Source organism: Fundulus heteroclitus, chromosome 8, assembly GCF_011125445.2.
Source record: "Fundulus heteroclitus isolate FHET01 chromosome 8, MU-UCD_Fhet_4.1, whole genome shotgun sequence".
NCBI lineage: Eukaryota > Metazoa > Chordata > Actinopteri > Cyprinodontiformes > Fundulidae > Fundulus > Fundulus heteroclitus.
The window spans coordinates 2,278,366-2,295,328 of NC_046368.1; the positions used below are offsets into that span (position 1 = coordinate 2,278,366).

The following is a 16,963-nucleotide window of genomic DNA, read 5'->3' on the forward strand; positions in this document are numbered from 1 at the left end:
AATATGGAATATTAATGCTGGTTTAAATGTGTTTGTATGACTTTAGAAGTAACCTATATTAGCGACCCATCGCTACAGCGACCCCTAGCCTCCCGGAGGTATAATCACTTTAGTAAAATCAAGCATTCCTAAAGTTTACAGATTCTTACTAAGAATATCATTCTTTAAAATCTTATTTTAATCAAATAATGTTTTCTTTAACTGAGGATTTGCATTGTGAATAGGTTGAAACACATACCAAATGTTGTTCTGAATAAGTTAAACTAATTTAAGATCATTCCATGTTCTTTAATAGGAACTTTGGTTCTTTAACTCAGATCTGCAGTGAACCAGGATTCACTGAATTAATCTGATGATGGTTATCAACTTTATTTGTCTATTGTTTCTCTCATTGTGTATATAGTTCTATCTTAGTGTCTTTTTATCTTCATTTTGCTCAGTAGTTTTAGTTAGGTTTTGATTGAAATATAGTGTTAATTCAGATAAACTGCATTATATAGTGATGTTCTCTGGATGTTCATTTATTCCTGTTAATAAATTCTTGAACTTGAAGAGAAGTTGTCACTCCTTTAATCTATGTGTGTGCAGAGTTAAAAGATCGCCAGAGCTCAACTCATTCCTTTCATCTATTGTCCTGATATCAGCTGATTGGGCTGATATTCACCAGACAATACCTAACAGACAGAGAGTTATTTACTAAACATTAAATATTAAATAGGAGGTCAGGTAAGCAGACCTCCTTCACCTGCATCTAAACTCTATTTAATACGTTTCTGTTAACGCTGCTCCAGACTAAAGGGTCTGACAGGCCTTTGGTTCCTGAGTTCTAGTCATCTGGGCTCAGTTGGGTTCTGGTTTCTCTGCAGGTCCTCCTCTGCTCCTCCCCTCTGTGTCTCTGCCTTCATGGGCCTCAGCTTTCGTCTCCCACTCCTGCCCTGATTGTTGTTCTCAGCCAGGTGCTCACACTGAGCCCGGTCCGCTTCCTGAGTTTGCTGCCTGATCACGGAAGATTTCTTTCTCCCCATTAAACGCTGAAACCCGTTCTGCTCCAAACTAAAGGCCTGACAGGTGGAGACGGATCAGGAACCACTGGCTCCACCTGTTCCAGGTGAGGATTAAAAACTCGGACTCGCCGGGTCTCTCTCTGGCGTCCAGGTAAGGTCTGCTGCAGCAGAGAGCTCATGTTTAACGGAGCGTGGACTCCATGGCTTTTATTTTACAGCTACTGTCACCTGCAGAAAATGGCCATAAACTATTCTTTCCTTTTTATTATAGGAAACAGGAAATATTAACGTTGTTAAGAATCTGTAAAGTTCAGAGTTTTTCTAATTCCTCACACATTTGGACAGATGAGGACGAAGCTGATGTTTTTTTTACAGCCTGCCAGTTAAATCAGACGCAGGGCTAAAGGTTCTGAGTCTGAACGGGTCCGAGCTGCGGATCCGGTACGTCGGGACAGAAAGTCCTGTAGCAGAGATCCGTCTGGGGAACAAAAAGGTTCCCGACCAGGTCCAGAAAGGGAGGACTAGCACGGCTGGATGTACGATTAAATCATGGAAATCACAACAGTTTCCTGCCTGATCTGAGGAAAAGTCATTTTCTTTTATTAACAGCAGAAAACCACATGAACATTTTCTCTGTGCATGTTTTCTCATGTCAGCATTCCTCATCTGAGCAAATATGCATAAAGGTAACTACAGAAAGTGGTAAAACTAGTCAAAGCTGCCTCACAGGAACCCGTTTCTCTGCTCAGAACAATCAGAACCTGTTCCATGCAACAATTCCAACATGACTAATTTCTCCTGGTGAGGAAATCTGAAGACAAAGTTAGTTTAGGTGAATTCCTGATGAAATGAAAGACATTTAAATTATATTTATCAGTGTTTTGGTTCTATGGCAGGAAACAGATGCTGTGATTTTCTTTAGAGACGTATTTGTTGCTGGAAAAACATCAGAACATGTTATAAAAGCACATTTCTTTTTAAATGTAAAGAATATCGACCAATAAATGAGGAACAGTTTGAACATTAATAAACTAAATTAATAAACTGGTTGTGAAACATTTTAGTGCAATAATTACTTAATATCAGAAGTCAAGTCCAAGGAGGAAGGAGGAGGTCCAGTTTCTGGTTTGGGTCGGTCCGTTCCAGAACCACAAACCCAGTAAGAACCGTCTGGACTGATGCTGTCTTAAAGGGACTAATACAATTATTTTGAACTTAAACAGCAAACAAGTATAAAAATAAACCATTAGCAGAAAAATCATATTAATGTGATAATCTGCGTAAAATGTTCTGCAGGTTCCGGATGATGCCGTTAAACGCCTCTGAGTCTGTTCTACGTCTGTTTAACGCTAACGTTCATGTTCTCTGATATTCTCTGTCCAGGGCTCCGTTCTTCATACGTCGCTAACTCAGTTAGCTGGATCTGATTGTTGACGGTTTGGCATGATCTTGGATTGTTTGGTTCTTAGAAACTCATCCTGGACTTGTTGTCATAGCAACATATGCGCCAGCTTAAACCTGCTCGCTCTCAGGCTTATTTCATGTAAACAAGATTAGATCACGGCTGTATAAGCGGAGGAGATAGGGAAGTCTGCCGTATCCATGTCCATTTTTATGACAGCAACCTGTTGCGGAAGGTGCAAGAATAATTTGCAGAAATTTTTCAAATTAATCGCGTATTGCGCAATAGACAGGATCCTTTAGCGCAGCGCGACAGTGTAATTGTAGAGAGATTTTTCTTGGTGGCTGTTATAAACAGACAAACACATCATTTAACAGTGGCTTTTAAAGAGGAAAAAGTGGTGTTAGAGCCATAAATAGAAAATATTTAAGTTATTTGTATGATGGTTTGCTTTTTATTTTTATCATATTCAGTAATAAGATTTGTTCAGGCCATATTATTGTGAAGTTTAGTTTTACTTTGAAAGGCTTGCTTCCTGTCGAGCCGTATATTGTATTAGAAAAAAACTATGGACGGATTATCTAGCCACGGAGCAATACAGTTTTACCGTGTAAACTGTGGATGACTTGGAAAAGGAAGAACTTCATTTTTTATAGATAAATAATTTTGTGTTAAAATTCCCAGTTTGCACATTTCCTTTACTTCCAGTGTCTAAGGAATGACACTGAAATTTGGATCTCTTGACATAACAAGTGCCTTTTTAAAATGAAGTATAATAATTAAAGGCTGCCATTTTGTAGAATATTCTTGTATTTCACTTTTACTTGTCCCCATGTTCTAGTGGGTCCTGTGGAGGCTCTGACATAAAAGAACAAAGTAAATATGAAATTATTAAAATGCTAAAATTAATACTGTAGAAAGTGATAGAAACATCTACCATGGACAGTATTTACGCAATAATTTGTCTGCTGTTTTTTGCCGGCCCTCTCTCCTGGCTTTAACAGATTTTGAGGTGTTACCTGTTGTTTTAATTATTGACTCAAATTCGGCATAACCTCCATTAAAAGCTCGTGTTCTGCTTGGGAGAAAAACTGTGGGCGTTCTTTGTTCATGCTGAACAGCCAATAGCAGCGCTGCTGATCAATGTTTCTACTATCGATACATTTCCCCTTTTAAACAAACGCATGAACGCGCAGTTGTCTCAGATAACTCAATCCAGCCATACTAATCATAAACAACAGGTGTGTTTGAAGAACCCAATTAGCCGGATCAGGATTAGCCGGATGAAATCATCTTGGATGTCTCATTTGATCTTGGATGTTTTAAGCAACGTACGAAGAACGGACCCCAGATACCATCGGCTGTTTGAGCCAATCGGGAATGAGCTTGAGGCGTCACCATGGCAACACAGTGAGTATAAAGTCAGTGGTTCTGGTTCTGATGCCTTTTCTGGCATCAGAACCAGAACCGCTGGTCAAACGGAGGCAGACGTGTTAAAGCAGAGGAACCAGCAGCTCTGCAGAGGCGACAAAAGACGCAGTTTGAAAACTTCTGATTGCATTTGAACGCACCGCCGCAGCAGCGCTGCATGTGATGCATGGATGCATGTGTGGGGCGTCAGCAGCTGCTGCTGCGCTCAGTTCTGCTCCAATCAGCAGGACCTTCTCTTTACTTCCACCCAATTCTAAAGTCTCATCACCAACGCGCCGATCAGCCGCACCTTTCACATCATGTGCTGGTTCTGCCACCAGCTGCAGCACCTAGAGGAGCTTTCCTCCTGGGTCTGAGGTTCTGCCACCCAGGCTGCAGCTGGTGGCAGAACCTCAGACCCAGGAGCTTTCCTCCTGGCTGTGGAACCGTGGACCAGACCCTGGAGCTTCTCCCGTCTCCGTGGGTCTTGTAGATCCGGAGACGGCTCTCTGCTGCGTTCCCAGAGGAACCTTTCAGAACCGTGCCGTCCTTCTACGCCCGACCCAGACCTGTGTCTGCTACTTCGGCACAAAGCCAGGATGCCAGCGATTTGAACCTGATGTTCTGAGTTCTACTTTAATAACCCTGCAGTATAGGTTCCCCACTGAGGGACAATAAAGGACGTTTCTATTCTCTTCTACTGACTGGTTGGTTGTGTCTTCCACAGCTACACGACGACATCAGCAAAGCCTGCAGACATGATCTCCAGCAGCTCTCTGGTCCAGCCTGGACCTCCTGCCGTCCACCAGCTGAGGACCAGAACCACCAGAGTGGGGACTCTGACCAAAGTGACGGTCGGAGAGAACCACGGGAACCGACCCAACAAAACCATCGTGCTTGTTGGGGAGCCAGGAGGAGGAAAAGCTGCTCTGATCGAGGCTCTGGTCAACCACAGCATGGGCGTGAAGTTTGAGGACGGCGTCTGGTTCCAGGTGGAGGAGGAGGAGAGACGGCAGGACTCAGCCGTGGTCGTCTATCAGATCTTTGGGTCCAGCAGTCAGACCGTGCCCTTCACGCTGACCGTGGTCGACACTCCTGGGTACGGAGGCAGCAGAGGCGTCCGACACGACGACGAAGTCAGCCGGAGGTTGCTGAGCATGTTTCAGCCGAAGGATGAAGCTCAGGACCTTCACGCCGTGGGTCTGGTGATGAAGGCCAGCGATGAGCGAGTCGGCGACCGGCTGCGGTACGTCTTTAACTCTGTGGTCTCTCTGTTGGGAGCACAGAGCGCCGTGGTTCTGATCACCCACTCTGACGGGATGCCTCCACACGAAGCCCTCAGCGCTCTGGAGACGGCAGACATTCAGAGTTTGAAGGACAACCGGCAGGAGACGCTTCACTTCCTGTTCAACAACCGGCAGAGGACGCCCAGGACGCCGCAGAACCTCTTTGGCCTGCAGGCGGCGTGGAGAGTAGCGCAGACTGGACTCGCTGCCTTCACAAGGTTCCTGACAGCCAGCCAGCCCAAGAACCCGAGAGCGACGTTTGAGGTGCTGGTGGAACGGGCCGGGCTGGTCGCCTGCGTCCAGAACCTGCAGGACAGAATCAGGTTCACTGAACTAAAGCAGAGAGACGTCCGTCTGATTATGGAGCAGCTGAAGAACCACGTGGAGGAACAGAGGACGGGGCAGTTCACCGCTACGGTGGCTGAAGCCTTCAAAGACACAGAACCGATCAGAACCGGGCCTGCCGGGCCGGTCTCTGAAGCAGCCGTCTGCTGTCCCGTCTGTGAGGAAAACTGCCACCATCCTGGATGCACCATGGGCCTGGACCCTCAGCAGTGCGAGGTCATGAAGGCTGGAAGCTGCACCTCCTGCACCAACAGGTGTCCTGCATCGCATCACGTCAAAGACCACCTCAGGTATGTGATCAGAACCAGAAAGGTCCAGCTGACCGAGGCAGCACTGGCCCAGCGGTACGAGCTGGATCAGGGGACGGGTCCATTCCAGCTCCGCCTGAGGGCGAGCCTCTCCAGACAGACGGAGCAGCTGTCAGCGGAGAAGGAGCTGCTGCTGGAGCGGGCCTACCAGCTCCTGGTCAGACTGGACCGCATCGGGTCGCCGCCGCTCAACACCGCATCCACCCATGTTCTGCTGGACTTCCTGATCCACAAGATGAAGGAGAGAGGAGACAAAGCCATGGTGCAGAAGCTGGAGGAGATGGACGCCAAGATGGACGCCAGAACCAGAGCAGCACTGCTGGACAGGTGGGTCCGGGTCTGGATGTGGGTTTGGGTCTGGGTCCAGGTCTGGGTCCAGGTCTGGATGTGGGTCTGGGTCTGGGTCTAGGTCCGGGTCTGGGTTTGGGTTTGGGTCCGGGTCTGGATGTGGGTTTGGGTCTGGGTCCAGGTCTGGGTCCGGGTCTGGATGTGGGTCTGGGTAGCAGCAGCAGAAGGTATTGCTGGTCGGGGTAGATTCCTTCTGTTAGTCTCTGAGGTGGAGCAGGAAATGTCCTTTTGGTCGGGTTCTGTGGTTCCTGAAGGTGGAACCGGTTTTCTTCTCTCATTCTCACCGTGTCAGAAGCTGAGATCGTCTGTAAGCAGGAAACTCTTCTTCTATGGTGTCGGGGTCAATCTATGACGCTCCACCAGCCTGATGTTATTTGGCTGAAAGGACCCTCCTGACCTTCAGCGCTCTGATCTCCACATTAATAACCGTCAGCTGTGCCAAAGTGTGAAACATCTCTAGATGCGTCCTTCACCATCTGCTCTCTGCAGGGTGAGGACCATGGCGTCAGACCATGAGGAGAGGATCTCAGACAGCTTCCTGCTCCGTCCAGGACCTCCGGCTGTCTACCAGCTGAGGACGGAGAAGGAGGCGGTCGGCACGGTAACCAGAGTCCGTTTGGGTCGGAGAGACGGCGAGAAGCCAAAGAAAAGCGTCTTATTGGTCGGTGAGACAGGAGCAGGGAAGTCCACTGTGGTGGACGTGCTGCTCAACTACAGCCTGGGGGTGAAGTTTGAAGACCAGGTCTGGTTCCAGATGACGGAGGAGGAGCCAGAAACCTCGGCTGTGATCGTCTACCAGATCCCTGACGGCGACACTCTGCCGTTCTCGCTCAGCGTCATCGACACGCCCGGCTTTGGGAGCGGCGGCGGCATCGAGCGTGACGCCGTCGTCAGGGAGAGGCTGCTGGACCTGTTCCAGTCCCAGGAGGGAGTCCAGGAGCTCCACGCCGTGGTTCTGGTGACCAAAGCCAGCGAGAACCGGCTGACCGACCGGCTGCAGTACGTCTACGACGCAGTCATGTCTCTGCTGGGGAGGAACATGGACAAGAACACCGTGGTTCTGGTCACCCACTCAGACGGAACAACGCCTGCAAACCTTCTGCAGACCCTGGAGGCCGGAAGCATGAAATGTGCCAGAGACGGTCAGAACCAGCCGGTCCACTTCCTGCTGGGCGGGAACCAAAGCTCACGCAGAGACGCAGCAGAGACAGCAGCAGCTCTCAGGCTCTCCTGGGACTTCTCCTACAAACACATGGATCTTCTGAGCCGCTTCCTCTCCAGCTCCACACCGCAGACGCTGGTCTCCACTGTGGAGGTTCTGAGCGCCCGGGTCAAGCTGGCCGCCTGCGTCCAGAACCTCCAGGAGAGAATCCAGCAGATGGAGCTGAAACGCTCCCAGATCAGTCAGACCAAGGAGGCTTTGAAGAACCAGGAAGAAGAGCTGAAGAAGAACGCCAAGTTCACAATGGAAGTGGACGAGGTCTACCTGGGCCAGCGGCCCATCAGCGGGGGGATGTGGGGGGGGGGATCTTCTACAGCGCCGCCGTGTCCTGCCGTGGCTGCAGTAGGACCTGCCACTACCCCTGCACCATGGCCTGGTCTCCTGAAACCTGCAGCGTCATGAGAAACGGCCGCTGCTCCGTCTGTCACTGCTACGTCTCAGCTCACGTCAAGCAGGAGTGGGCCTACGAGTCCAAGACACGGAGGGTGCAGAAGACCCTGGAGGACGTGAAGAGGAGACACGACAGCATCAGAGCTGAGATGTGGAGCGGGTCGAGTCTCCTGCAGCGTCTGGAGGAGGAGAGCAGGCAGGTGTCTGCGGAGAAGGATCGGCTGACGGACGAGGCGTACTACCAGGTGGTCCGACTGGAGCAGATCTCCCTGAGCGAGGACGCCCTGTCCACCGCCGTCCTCCTGGACTTCCTGACCGAGCAGGTGAGGGAGAAGAAGGACAAGAGGAAGGTCCAGAAGCTGGAGGAGGTCAGAGGCAGGATGGATGAAAAGAGAAGACCAGGCCTGCGTTACGCCGCGTCTGCTTTCAGAGCGGGTCAGAACCACAACTGACCCGCTGAGTTTGACGAAGAGGCCGAGATCCAGAACCCGGTCAGAACCCGGTCAGAACCACAACTGACCCGCTGAGTTTGATGAAGAGGCCGAGATCCAGAACCCGGTCTGAACCGGGTCAGAACTGGGTCAGAACCGGGTCAGAACCCGGTCAGAACTGGGTCAGAACCCGGTCAGAACGTCTCCTCAGACACATCTGGCTCTTTGCTCCTGAGCTTCTTAATGGACATCTGTGAGGAGAAGCTGCAGAAGCCGGTTCTGTCCGGGTCAAACCGGACCAGCGCTGTGAACTCCAGCAGAACCGGTTCTGTTGATTTTCTTAAATGCTCGGTTCCTTTTCCTGTAATTAATCTGGTGACTGTTTGCTGTGGGGAATAATATTTGATCTTTTACTGTAAAAGACGCAGTTGTCTTCCAATAAAACATGCTCATCTTCATCATCACGTTCATCTCTTTATTCTGCTGCTAAAGAGGTCCAGAACCCTGGAACCGGTCCAGGACCTCTACTTGGGTTCAGGTACATTTCATGGAGTTTGTGACGTTAGGATGAAGAGGAGGGAGCGTGAGGAAGGTGGCAGAGGAGCAGTGATGAAGAGTTGTCCACGGGTCCGCCGTACCTGGGTCCAAGTCGGTTCCGAGTCTGAGCAAAGCAGCGTTGAGCTGATTCTGGATCAGTGCTGATGCTGCAGTGAACTCGCCTCCAGCACCGCCATCAGGACATCTGCACACCACGAGTCGCTTCGTCCAATCAGCTGCAGAGTTCTGCTGAATGTCCCTCCTTCCCCCGATCGGGTTGGATGGGAGCAGAACCAGAACCAGGAGGGCCAGGTGAGCACCGACCCACGACTAGAGTGACTTCACGCTGCTCCTGATGACGACTTTGTCCCCTCAGGGTATTATTGCACAGGTTATTGTGCAGTGTGTTAAATAGAATTGCACAGTAGTTATTGCACATAGGACACAGAGGCAGCATTAGTAGAGGACAGTGATGAGGAGAATCATCAGACAGGAACAGTCTGCAGGTGTTCCTGCACCGACAGGTGGAGTTATGACCATGTGGCCATAATAATGAAATTAATCAATTGTCTAGAAAGTAATATCCTCGGAAGAAATGTTTGTTTTGTTTAGTGTGTTAGTTTTTTAGTGTGATGGACTCACTTAAATATATAACTTAAAAACTAACTAACTAAATAATATATGTTAGTTTTATTTGTCTGAATCGAAAAGCCTAGAGGCCATTAATACAGCTAGAATTGATCATTACTATGGAGAGGCTGGTATTATTATTGTTATTATCATCATTTTAATGTCAGAATAACAGACTTTCACGCCTGTTTCATTATAGATATATCCCAGTTAAGACTAGAGCGGTCCAAGCAGCCACAACTAAAAATCTCCCCTCAAACCTGTCATGGAGACAGAAGAAGATGCTTTTCTAAAGACTGGTAAAACACGTATAAATGGCTTGAACTGAGTCTGGTAAAAAGAGTTGGAGACCATGGATCTTTGCTGAGAAGTTATTTTTGTAAAAGTAATTATTAGGGCCGAGCAGCGAAGCGCTATGAAGGCCTATTGTATCTGTAGTGTTAATTATTATTAATCTGCCACCCTAAAGAGGGGGAGGGGGCGCCGGCCACTAGGAGTCATTGGCTGGTGATCCTAAATGGCAAGGGGCTGTGGGGAGGGGTGGTAGGCCCAGCCATGGATGTTGGTTCTGGAGAACCAGGGGCTGCTCCATTGAAGTTCTTGCGGGACTAGGGTGCTCCTTTCCCGGGTGGAAAAGCTCCATGATTATCCCCTGGATAAATAGAATTGGAAGTTGAGTGTGTGGGGGAGGGGCGGCCTGCCACTGGAGGTCATTGGCTGGTGATCCTAAATGGCAATAGGTCCTTATGCTATTTTCCAAGTCTATGATTGCTGCTGGTCCATTGTGACTGTGTGGGGCAGGGGTGGCCTGTCACGAGGGATGGTTGGTTAGATGATCCTAATTGGCAATGGCCTAGTGTTTAAGTTGAGACCAGAACAAAGATTCGCACATGTGCCAATCTTTGTCCTGGTCTCATCCAGCCTGTCACTAGGGGTCATTGTAAGGTGATCCTAAATGGCAATGGGTATTCATGCTATTTTCTAAGTCTAAGTGCTGCTGGTCCATTGGGAGTGTGTGTGGGGGAGGGGCGGCCTGCCACTGGAGGTCATTGGATGGTGATCCTAAATGGCAATGGGTCTTTATGCTATTTTCTAAGTGTTTAAGTACTGGTGGTCCCTTGGGGTTGTGTGTGGGGGAGGGATGGGGGGCCCAGTTATGGATGTTGGTTCTGGAGAACCAGGGGCAGTTCCATAGAAGTCCCTGCGGGCCTAGGGTGCACATTTCCTGGGTAGGAAAGGTCCATGTGGCGCCCTGGTTCTGCTTACATCCATAAGGAGCACTAGACTACCGGAGCCATAAACTGCAACACACCTTTTGCCCATTGTTATGGGAGTTTTGGGTGGAATATTAAACAATAGTAACTGAGTTCCCATCTTTACCAAATGACGAGACGGTGGTATGACGTTCCAGCACTTTTATTGAGAAACAGAGCAGAGATTCACATAGATGGAAAGTAATCGCACCCCACGGTTCCGCTGCGGTCTCTGTCTGCCCTGTCTCTGCTTGCCTCGCTTTTCGGGCTTCCCCTAATACTGCACCGTGGCCTTCCAATGAGACAAAACAAAGACAGTCTATCGTAAACAAGCAGTATCCCTCAGCAGCTGCAGCATTTGGCCTTGCAATCAGAAAACAGTGGATCTTATACACAGACATCAGGTCTCCAGGCCTCCTCTGTCCGAGAGGTGTGAGGCCATAGTGACTTCAGAATAATAATTCTTATAACATTCCTCTCTTTTTTTTTTTTTTGATGATGATGGCATCGTCAGCATCAAGTCAAAACAAGATGACCCATCACTTGAAAACGTGAACAAAGCACAGAGGAACCATTTCTGTAAACTCGTAAAGTGGGACCCAAAGGGTTCCCGTGTTGGAACTGGGTAGTGCTGGAACTTTTAATACAGATCAACATGAATGCTTCATAGAGCTTTAACACACAAGATCAAAGATTTAGCTTTTGTCCACAATTTAGGATTCATCTAATAAGGTAAGGCCTGTTTTAGGTACCTATGCGCACATTATTTTGAAATTACATTAGACTAGATAAGCTAAAACCTGTTCAGTAACCAAGGTCGAATCCGTCTACTCTTCCCCACCCTGAATACCCTCCAACTCCTTTCTTCACTCACCCCTACGATGGACAATAATCCACCACTCCAAACTTACAACACCAGGAGCAAAGGCAGGAGAGGTTCAGTGCGGGCAGGGGAACCCCAGAAAAAGCTACCCCTAGGGGGCAGTAAAAACTGGCAAGGCCCCCCTCCCAGGGAGATCTGCTCTCAGCCAATCTGAGCCTGAAAACCCTGTATTGAATCTAAGTGTTAACATTACCAGCTAATATTAAAAGGATCTTTAGAGCCAATCCGATCCTGGTTCTTCCTATATCAAATCAAAAAGGTGCATAAACCATAGATCCTTGTGTGTCTGAAGCAAACAGTATCCATTTTTTACCCTAAAACCATATTGATCAACATGATGTAACATTAAAGTGTAGATCTCATAACACAAAAAAATCAAACATGTGAGTCAGTGGAACAGAGCAGTTAAACAAACAGCAACAGAATATGAGAAGAGTTCTAAAAGTCAAAAACGCAAAGTTAAGGAAGCCTTCAGGCCATTCAGGCACAAGGCAGAAAATAATCTAATCGCGCTTAGGGTCTCTTCAGGCAACTCCTCCCGTTGAAGAATAAGGAATCAGAGTTCTCTGGCTTCTTCATTCCCAGTCCTCTTCTTGGTTCCTCCTCGCAGGCTGGACGATTGAGCTGGATGGTAATAAGTGTTCAGTTCTGGATGGGCACTGAGCATTTTATTTTGCATTTTTCTCTAATAAAACACTTTGTGAAGATGGTCTGCAGACACGAGTCCTTGTTTCCACTGGAGAACAGAAACAAGGTGTAATCAGTGTTCTTATCAAAATCCCTTTCATGTGTCATTTATTAAAACATCCTCCAAGCACTTTCACATTCAAGATATTTCTGTGCACAATTATTTAGCTTTCAGAATTCTGCAATTTAATTATTAATTAAAATAGTAATCTTTAAGTTCAAATGTATATGCAGTAAATTCATAATAATTCTTAACAGAATGCTTTTAATGTGTGTCTTAACTGTTGTTGTCTGACAGTTGAAGTTCTCTGCAACATAATTTCATCAACATATTCGTTTCATGTCATTTCCCAATTATTTTGAAAACCCAACTGAGAAAAAGAAAGCCTTTCCATGTGAAAGCCTTTTCCCACTTTCTCTCTTTTTTTATGTGAGGTGCTGTTCTGCACAGAAAAGACAAAATATTTATACCATGCTGTTACTGTTCAAGGATGCCAAGGTTCTACAACACAAAACAAAGCAGAGAGCAGGAGAGAACAGGAGTTTTTTGAAAATGTTCCAACATTGTTAAACAACCAAAGCTACTTAAGCAAATCAGAATTAGTTCCCAATTTAATCCTAAAATAAAGGAAACCTTACATTGTGTACATTGTGATAATTTATTTATTTATCTTCTTAAACTGAGGATTAAGGACTTTGATTAAGAAGTTCTTGGATGAACGCGTCTCTGCGTTCCTATTTGTCTAGGCCTCTGCAATCTGATCTATGATCTATGTATTCTGAGTGCCTGGTCAGGAAGGGTTGAGGTTCTCCGAAGCTTTCTGTTTTCAGCAACCCTGAAAACCCAGAACCCTTTACAGTCAGTGTAAGGTGTCAGATGACATGTGGGACCACCTTGTCGTCCCTCTGGTTCCACCAGCTGTGTCAAGTCCACAGCAGCTCGTCCTGGGTGCCATGCCCCAGGGGTCTCCACACCCCCCTGTGTGGAACGTCTCTCATTGTAAGGATCTCACCTTACGTCCCGTTCAAGATGTTCTTTACACAACAGGAGTTCCAATGTGGGATGTATTTGCTGCTTTGATGTTCCTCAGAGAAAACCTTCATTCATTGATATCACCTTCAAGCTGTTACCCTTTTATCATCACAGCCCCCCAACCATCCTGACCAGATCCAAAATGTCCCCATAATCTAATCTAATTAAATTAATCTTACTTATTTTCTGTATGTAAGACGATAACCATTAAATTATCCTGATCTAAAAGCCCTCAGGTTAACGGGTTAACTGGTTAAAAAGACTTTTGAGTTATTTGTGTTCTAGTTGAAAGATATTAAATCTCCATAAATATTGTAACCATTGTACCTTGATGCTTTAATCCTAAATTTACCCATGTTAGTTAGTAGGATGTGTCATTATGCTAATTTTATTGCAACATTACCCATTTTAGCCAGTAATCTTTCTTTGCGTTTTATTGATGCCTGCCAGAGTAGCAGAAATCAGCTTACACTAAGATGTTCATTAAATGAAATGCTATTTAAAAGTTCACATTACTCTACTTATATAGTGAAAACTAATTAATTCATTTATTTATTTAACTGTTGATATAATACCCACTTAATTTATTAAGTTGCTCTATGATTCCATCAAGTTACTTCTTTAAAAGTTTTCCACCTTTACATAATCTTAATGTGTTTCGTAATGTGTGTTTTGTTTTAATTGTGTACAAGAAAATCTGAAGTGAAATGCATGAAGTCGTGTCTGCAGAACTCATCTGTGTTTTTTGTCGAAGGTTGTCCGATGCCTCAGTCATAGTCCTTCAATGTCCTTTTTCAGTCCAATGTCTGAGATCAGCAGCCAAACATTCTCCTTCTCATCAAGAGTCCATGCTCCAGTCCTCACGCCTGCAAACAGAATGAATTCTGCCAGCATTTTTTGCCAAAGAAAACGCTCCATAGGTTGAAAAGAAATTACAGCAAAACAGTCACAAACATTTTAACTACAGTGTTCCCTCTAACATGACAAACATAAAAGAAACAAAAGGATAAAAAAAAATCAAACTTTGTCTCTGACAAAATAAAACTCAAAACTGGATCAGGCTGAAGTCAATGACATCATCTTTAGTCCTTGTCCCAAGGATCAGCCCCCATGGCACTGCGGCACTGTTTCTGCATTCTCTCGCATCTGAGAATGTCTAAAATGAGACTAAATCTCTATGTTAGCACAATCCTATCATATTGACCAGGTTTCTTTGCAAAGAAAAAGAAGCAGAAAGATTGGGCTGTTAATAGCAGAAAGCAACAAACATCTTTAAGACGCCACCTTTCCTGCTGGAAGATCTGGCATAACTTGGTTAAAACTAAGTATAATTTAGTGTCCAAATCTGATTATTACTCCTTACCGCACTGCTAGCACTGTCTTTTCAGAGTCTTCTGTTGGCAGAAAGGTGGCGTCTCCTTTAATCTGAAAGCAATAACTCAGAGAAAAACAAGAGTGTTAATAGCATGCAGTTAAAACCCTGATCCCCTTAGTGTCCCTTTAACGTGATGTTGTTCTGCTTTTTCTTGCTGATCCTGGGAAGGTATCTATTCTTCACCCTTCCTTTGAAACTCTGTTCAAAACACCTCTAAATGAACAAAACAAAGAAATAACCGAAAAACAAAAAAACAAAAAAGCAAAACGCTCCCAAGGAGCACAATTATGTTTTTTCCCAATATGACAAAGATTATTGACTTATTATTACAAACTTTTGATTTCTTTCTGGTCCTTTGACCATGTGTATTTACTGTAGTAATACTTTATTCATATATAACTTTTCAATCTAAATTGGTCAAGGGTGAAACTTTAAAACAATGATTTTTTTCCCTTTTAGGTTTACTGAACTTCTAGTGTTTCTCTGTAAATGATAAGAAGCTGGCTTTATTTTATTTTTCCCCTCTGACATAGTTTTCGTGCCCCCAGGCCAGAACACACAGACCCAGCCTCGCCATAAACATTCAGATGTTTAAATCATGGTCAGATTTGTTTATCATATCTATTGTCCTTCTCAGGTTATACTGTCCCTCTGAGGATCGCCTCAGCTCAGCATAACTAATAACACCAGATGATTTTGTTACTGATGTCGCATGTAACCTGGCCTTCTGATATTTTGACACTTTTCAAAATTTCTCATTAGTTGCATTCAAATCCCAAGTAAAAAGAAATAAAATAAATTAATAGAGAACCCATAGAAAAGCAATTCATAGTTAGTTCCATACAGGTTTGTTCAAAGTACAGTTTTTTCTCATCTATTTAAATCAAAAATCTTGTATATCTAAACTTCTTTCAACTGGACTGGTTTGTGATGAATCATTGTTATTATAAGCAATGAGATCTCAGTAATTTTAAATTACTTTAGAGCCAAAAAACAAGTGATAGGATCTCAGCCTAAATTTGTAAAACAGTAAACTTAACAAGCTTATGTAAAGCTTATTACCAGTTCCAATTTCTAACAAAGCTGAAATATTTCCGTTCAAGCCATGTTAATCTCTCCGTGTATCAATTTAATTTGGTCCTGATATTCAATGTTAAAAAAACAAACTTTGTTATTTAAATCTCTCTTTTACTGTACCTCTATTGTTAACATAGTCCATGCTTAAAATGTCATTTGAATTACGGAGCTGCAGTTCTCCCAAAACAAATGAACATTCTGAAAGCACGAACATTACTTTTACCCCGAATTAATTCACACAGACGAACGTTTAGTTACATAGATACATACACACGTACGATTACATACAAACGATGACATTCAGACAGACAAACACGTGCAGGCCTGCTTTTTCACCATCTTAAATAGTTCTATGTTTTTCATAATTTTTAAACGCCAACGCCGAAAGATGTTTTCAACGCGTTAAGTTCCCGCTTAGTTTAAAAGGTGGAGAGCGTGCGCTGGTTACGACCCCCCGATGCTTCATCCACACGCGGTTTTACGCTTCAGTCCCGCAAGGATACAACTCTGTGTCTCGCAGACACTTGGACGTTGTACGTCGTTATTAGCAGTTCAGAACAGTTTTATCCACAACGGAAGTGCCTAATCGGTCCCCACGTAAACGCTTCCCCGGTGCAACGCCTTTTTAGTTTCGTTTCCGTTTTCTGTTTTTATTCATTTTATTCAATTTTCGCTTTTCTTTTTTCTCTTAATTTTATTTTTATTATTTAGTAGCAGTACTGCAATAAAATAAAATAATAGTAATAATAATAACCCCTATGTGAGAAATCTGCATGTTTAATCAAATCATTTCAAATCATTTATGCATGTCATGCTTCTGGGCCCCTACTTTTTTTCAGCATGAAATCGAACGTCTCACCCTGGGGCTAGGCTTGACCCTGAGAAACTCTGCCTTTTACCCATTACACGGACTCTTCTGCATCCAGACTTTTTTTTGTTTGTTTGTTTTTATTTATTTTATCCTTTTTTTGTGTTTTTATTGTTATTTTCTACTCGTCCTTAGCACGATCGACCAACTAAAATGAAAGGCCTCACATCTGATGGTCGGCTTTTTGGTATAATGGTCGGGGTCCCCACTTATCAAAGCTGCAAACGTCTTCGCAACAGTCAAGGACTTAAGCATCCCTGCCGCTTTCATCCACAACAGAAGTGGACAGCCTCTTGCACAAAACCAAGACAAGAGGGCTTTAATAGACCAGCTGCAAACTGCTCAGCCGGTCACCCGTTCTCCAGGTGAAAATCATTCTGCCCATCCTTCTCCCAGCATGAGAGTCCGCATTTCAGCTGAAAACGTATTTTAATTAAATTTTGAATTTTAGTTTAAAAGCTGAACGCTTTAGTC

At 45.1% G+C, this 16,963-nt stretch overlaps 1 protein-coding gene across 2 annotated transcripts; it reads left to right on the forward strand.

Moving 5' to 3' along the window:
• Nucleotides 1-793: 793 nt before the first annotated feature.
• LOC105924174 lies at nt 794-8,610 on the forward strand. 2 transcript variants are annotated; one of them, XM_036139879.1, is made up of 3 exons: nt 794-1,155; nt 4,544-6,082; nt 6,593-8,610. In XM_036139879.1, exons 2-3 carry the CDS (start codon nt 4,575-4,577, stop codon nt 7,725-7,727), a joined length of 2,643 nt encoding a protein of 880 aa, XP_035995772.1. In that variant the 5' UTR covers nt 794-1,155; nt 4,544-4,574; the 3' UTR covers nt 7,728-8,610. The 2 variants fall into 2 exon arrangements, with proteins under 2 accessions (XP_035995772.1, XP_035995773.1); XM_036139880.1 differs by having other exon boundaries at nt 794-1,108.
• Nucleotides 8,611-16,963: the final 8,353 nt, after the last annotated feature.

Coding starts and splice junctions, on each gene's coding strand:
- LOC105924174 (XM_036139879.1), top strand. CDS start 4,575: ATGATCTCCAGCAGCTCTCTGGTCCAGCCTGGACCTCCTGCCGTCCAC. Junction 6,083..6,592: donor AGAGCAGCACTGCTGGACAG/GTGGGTCCGGGT, acceptor TGCTCTCTGCAG/GGTGAGGACCATGGCGTCAG.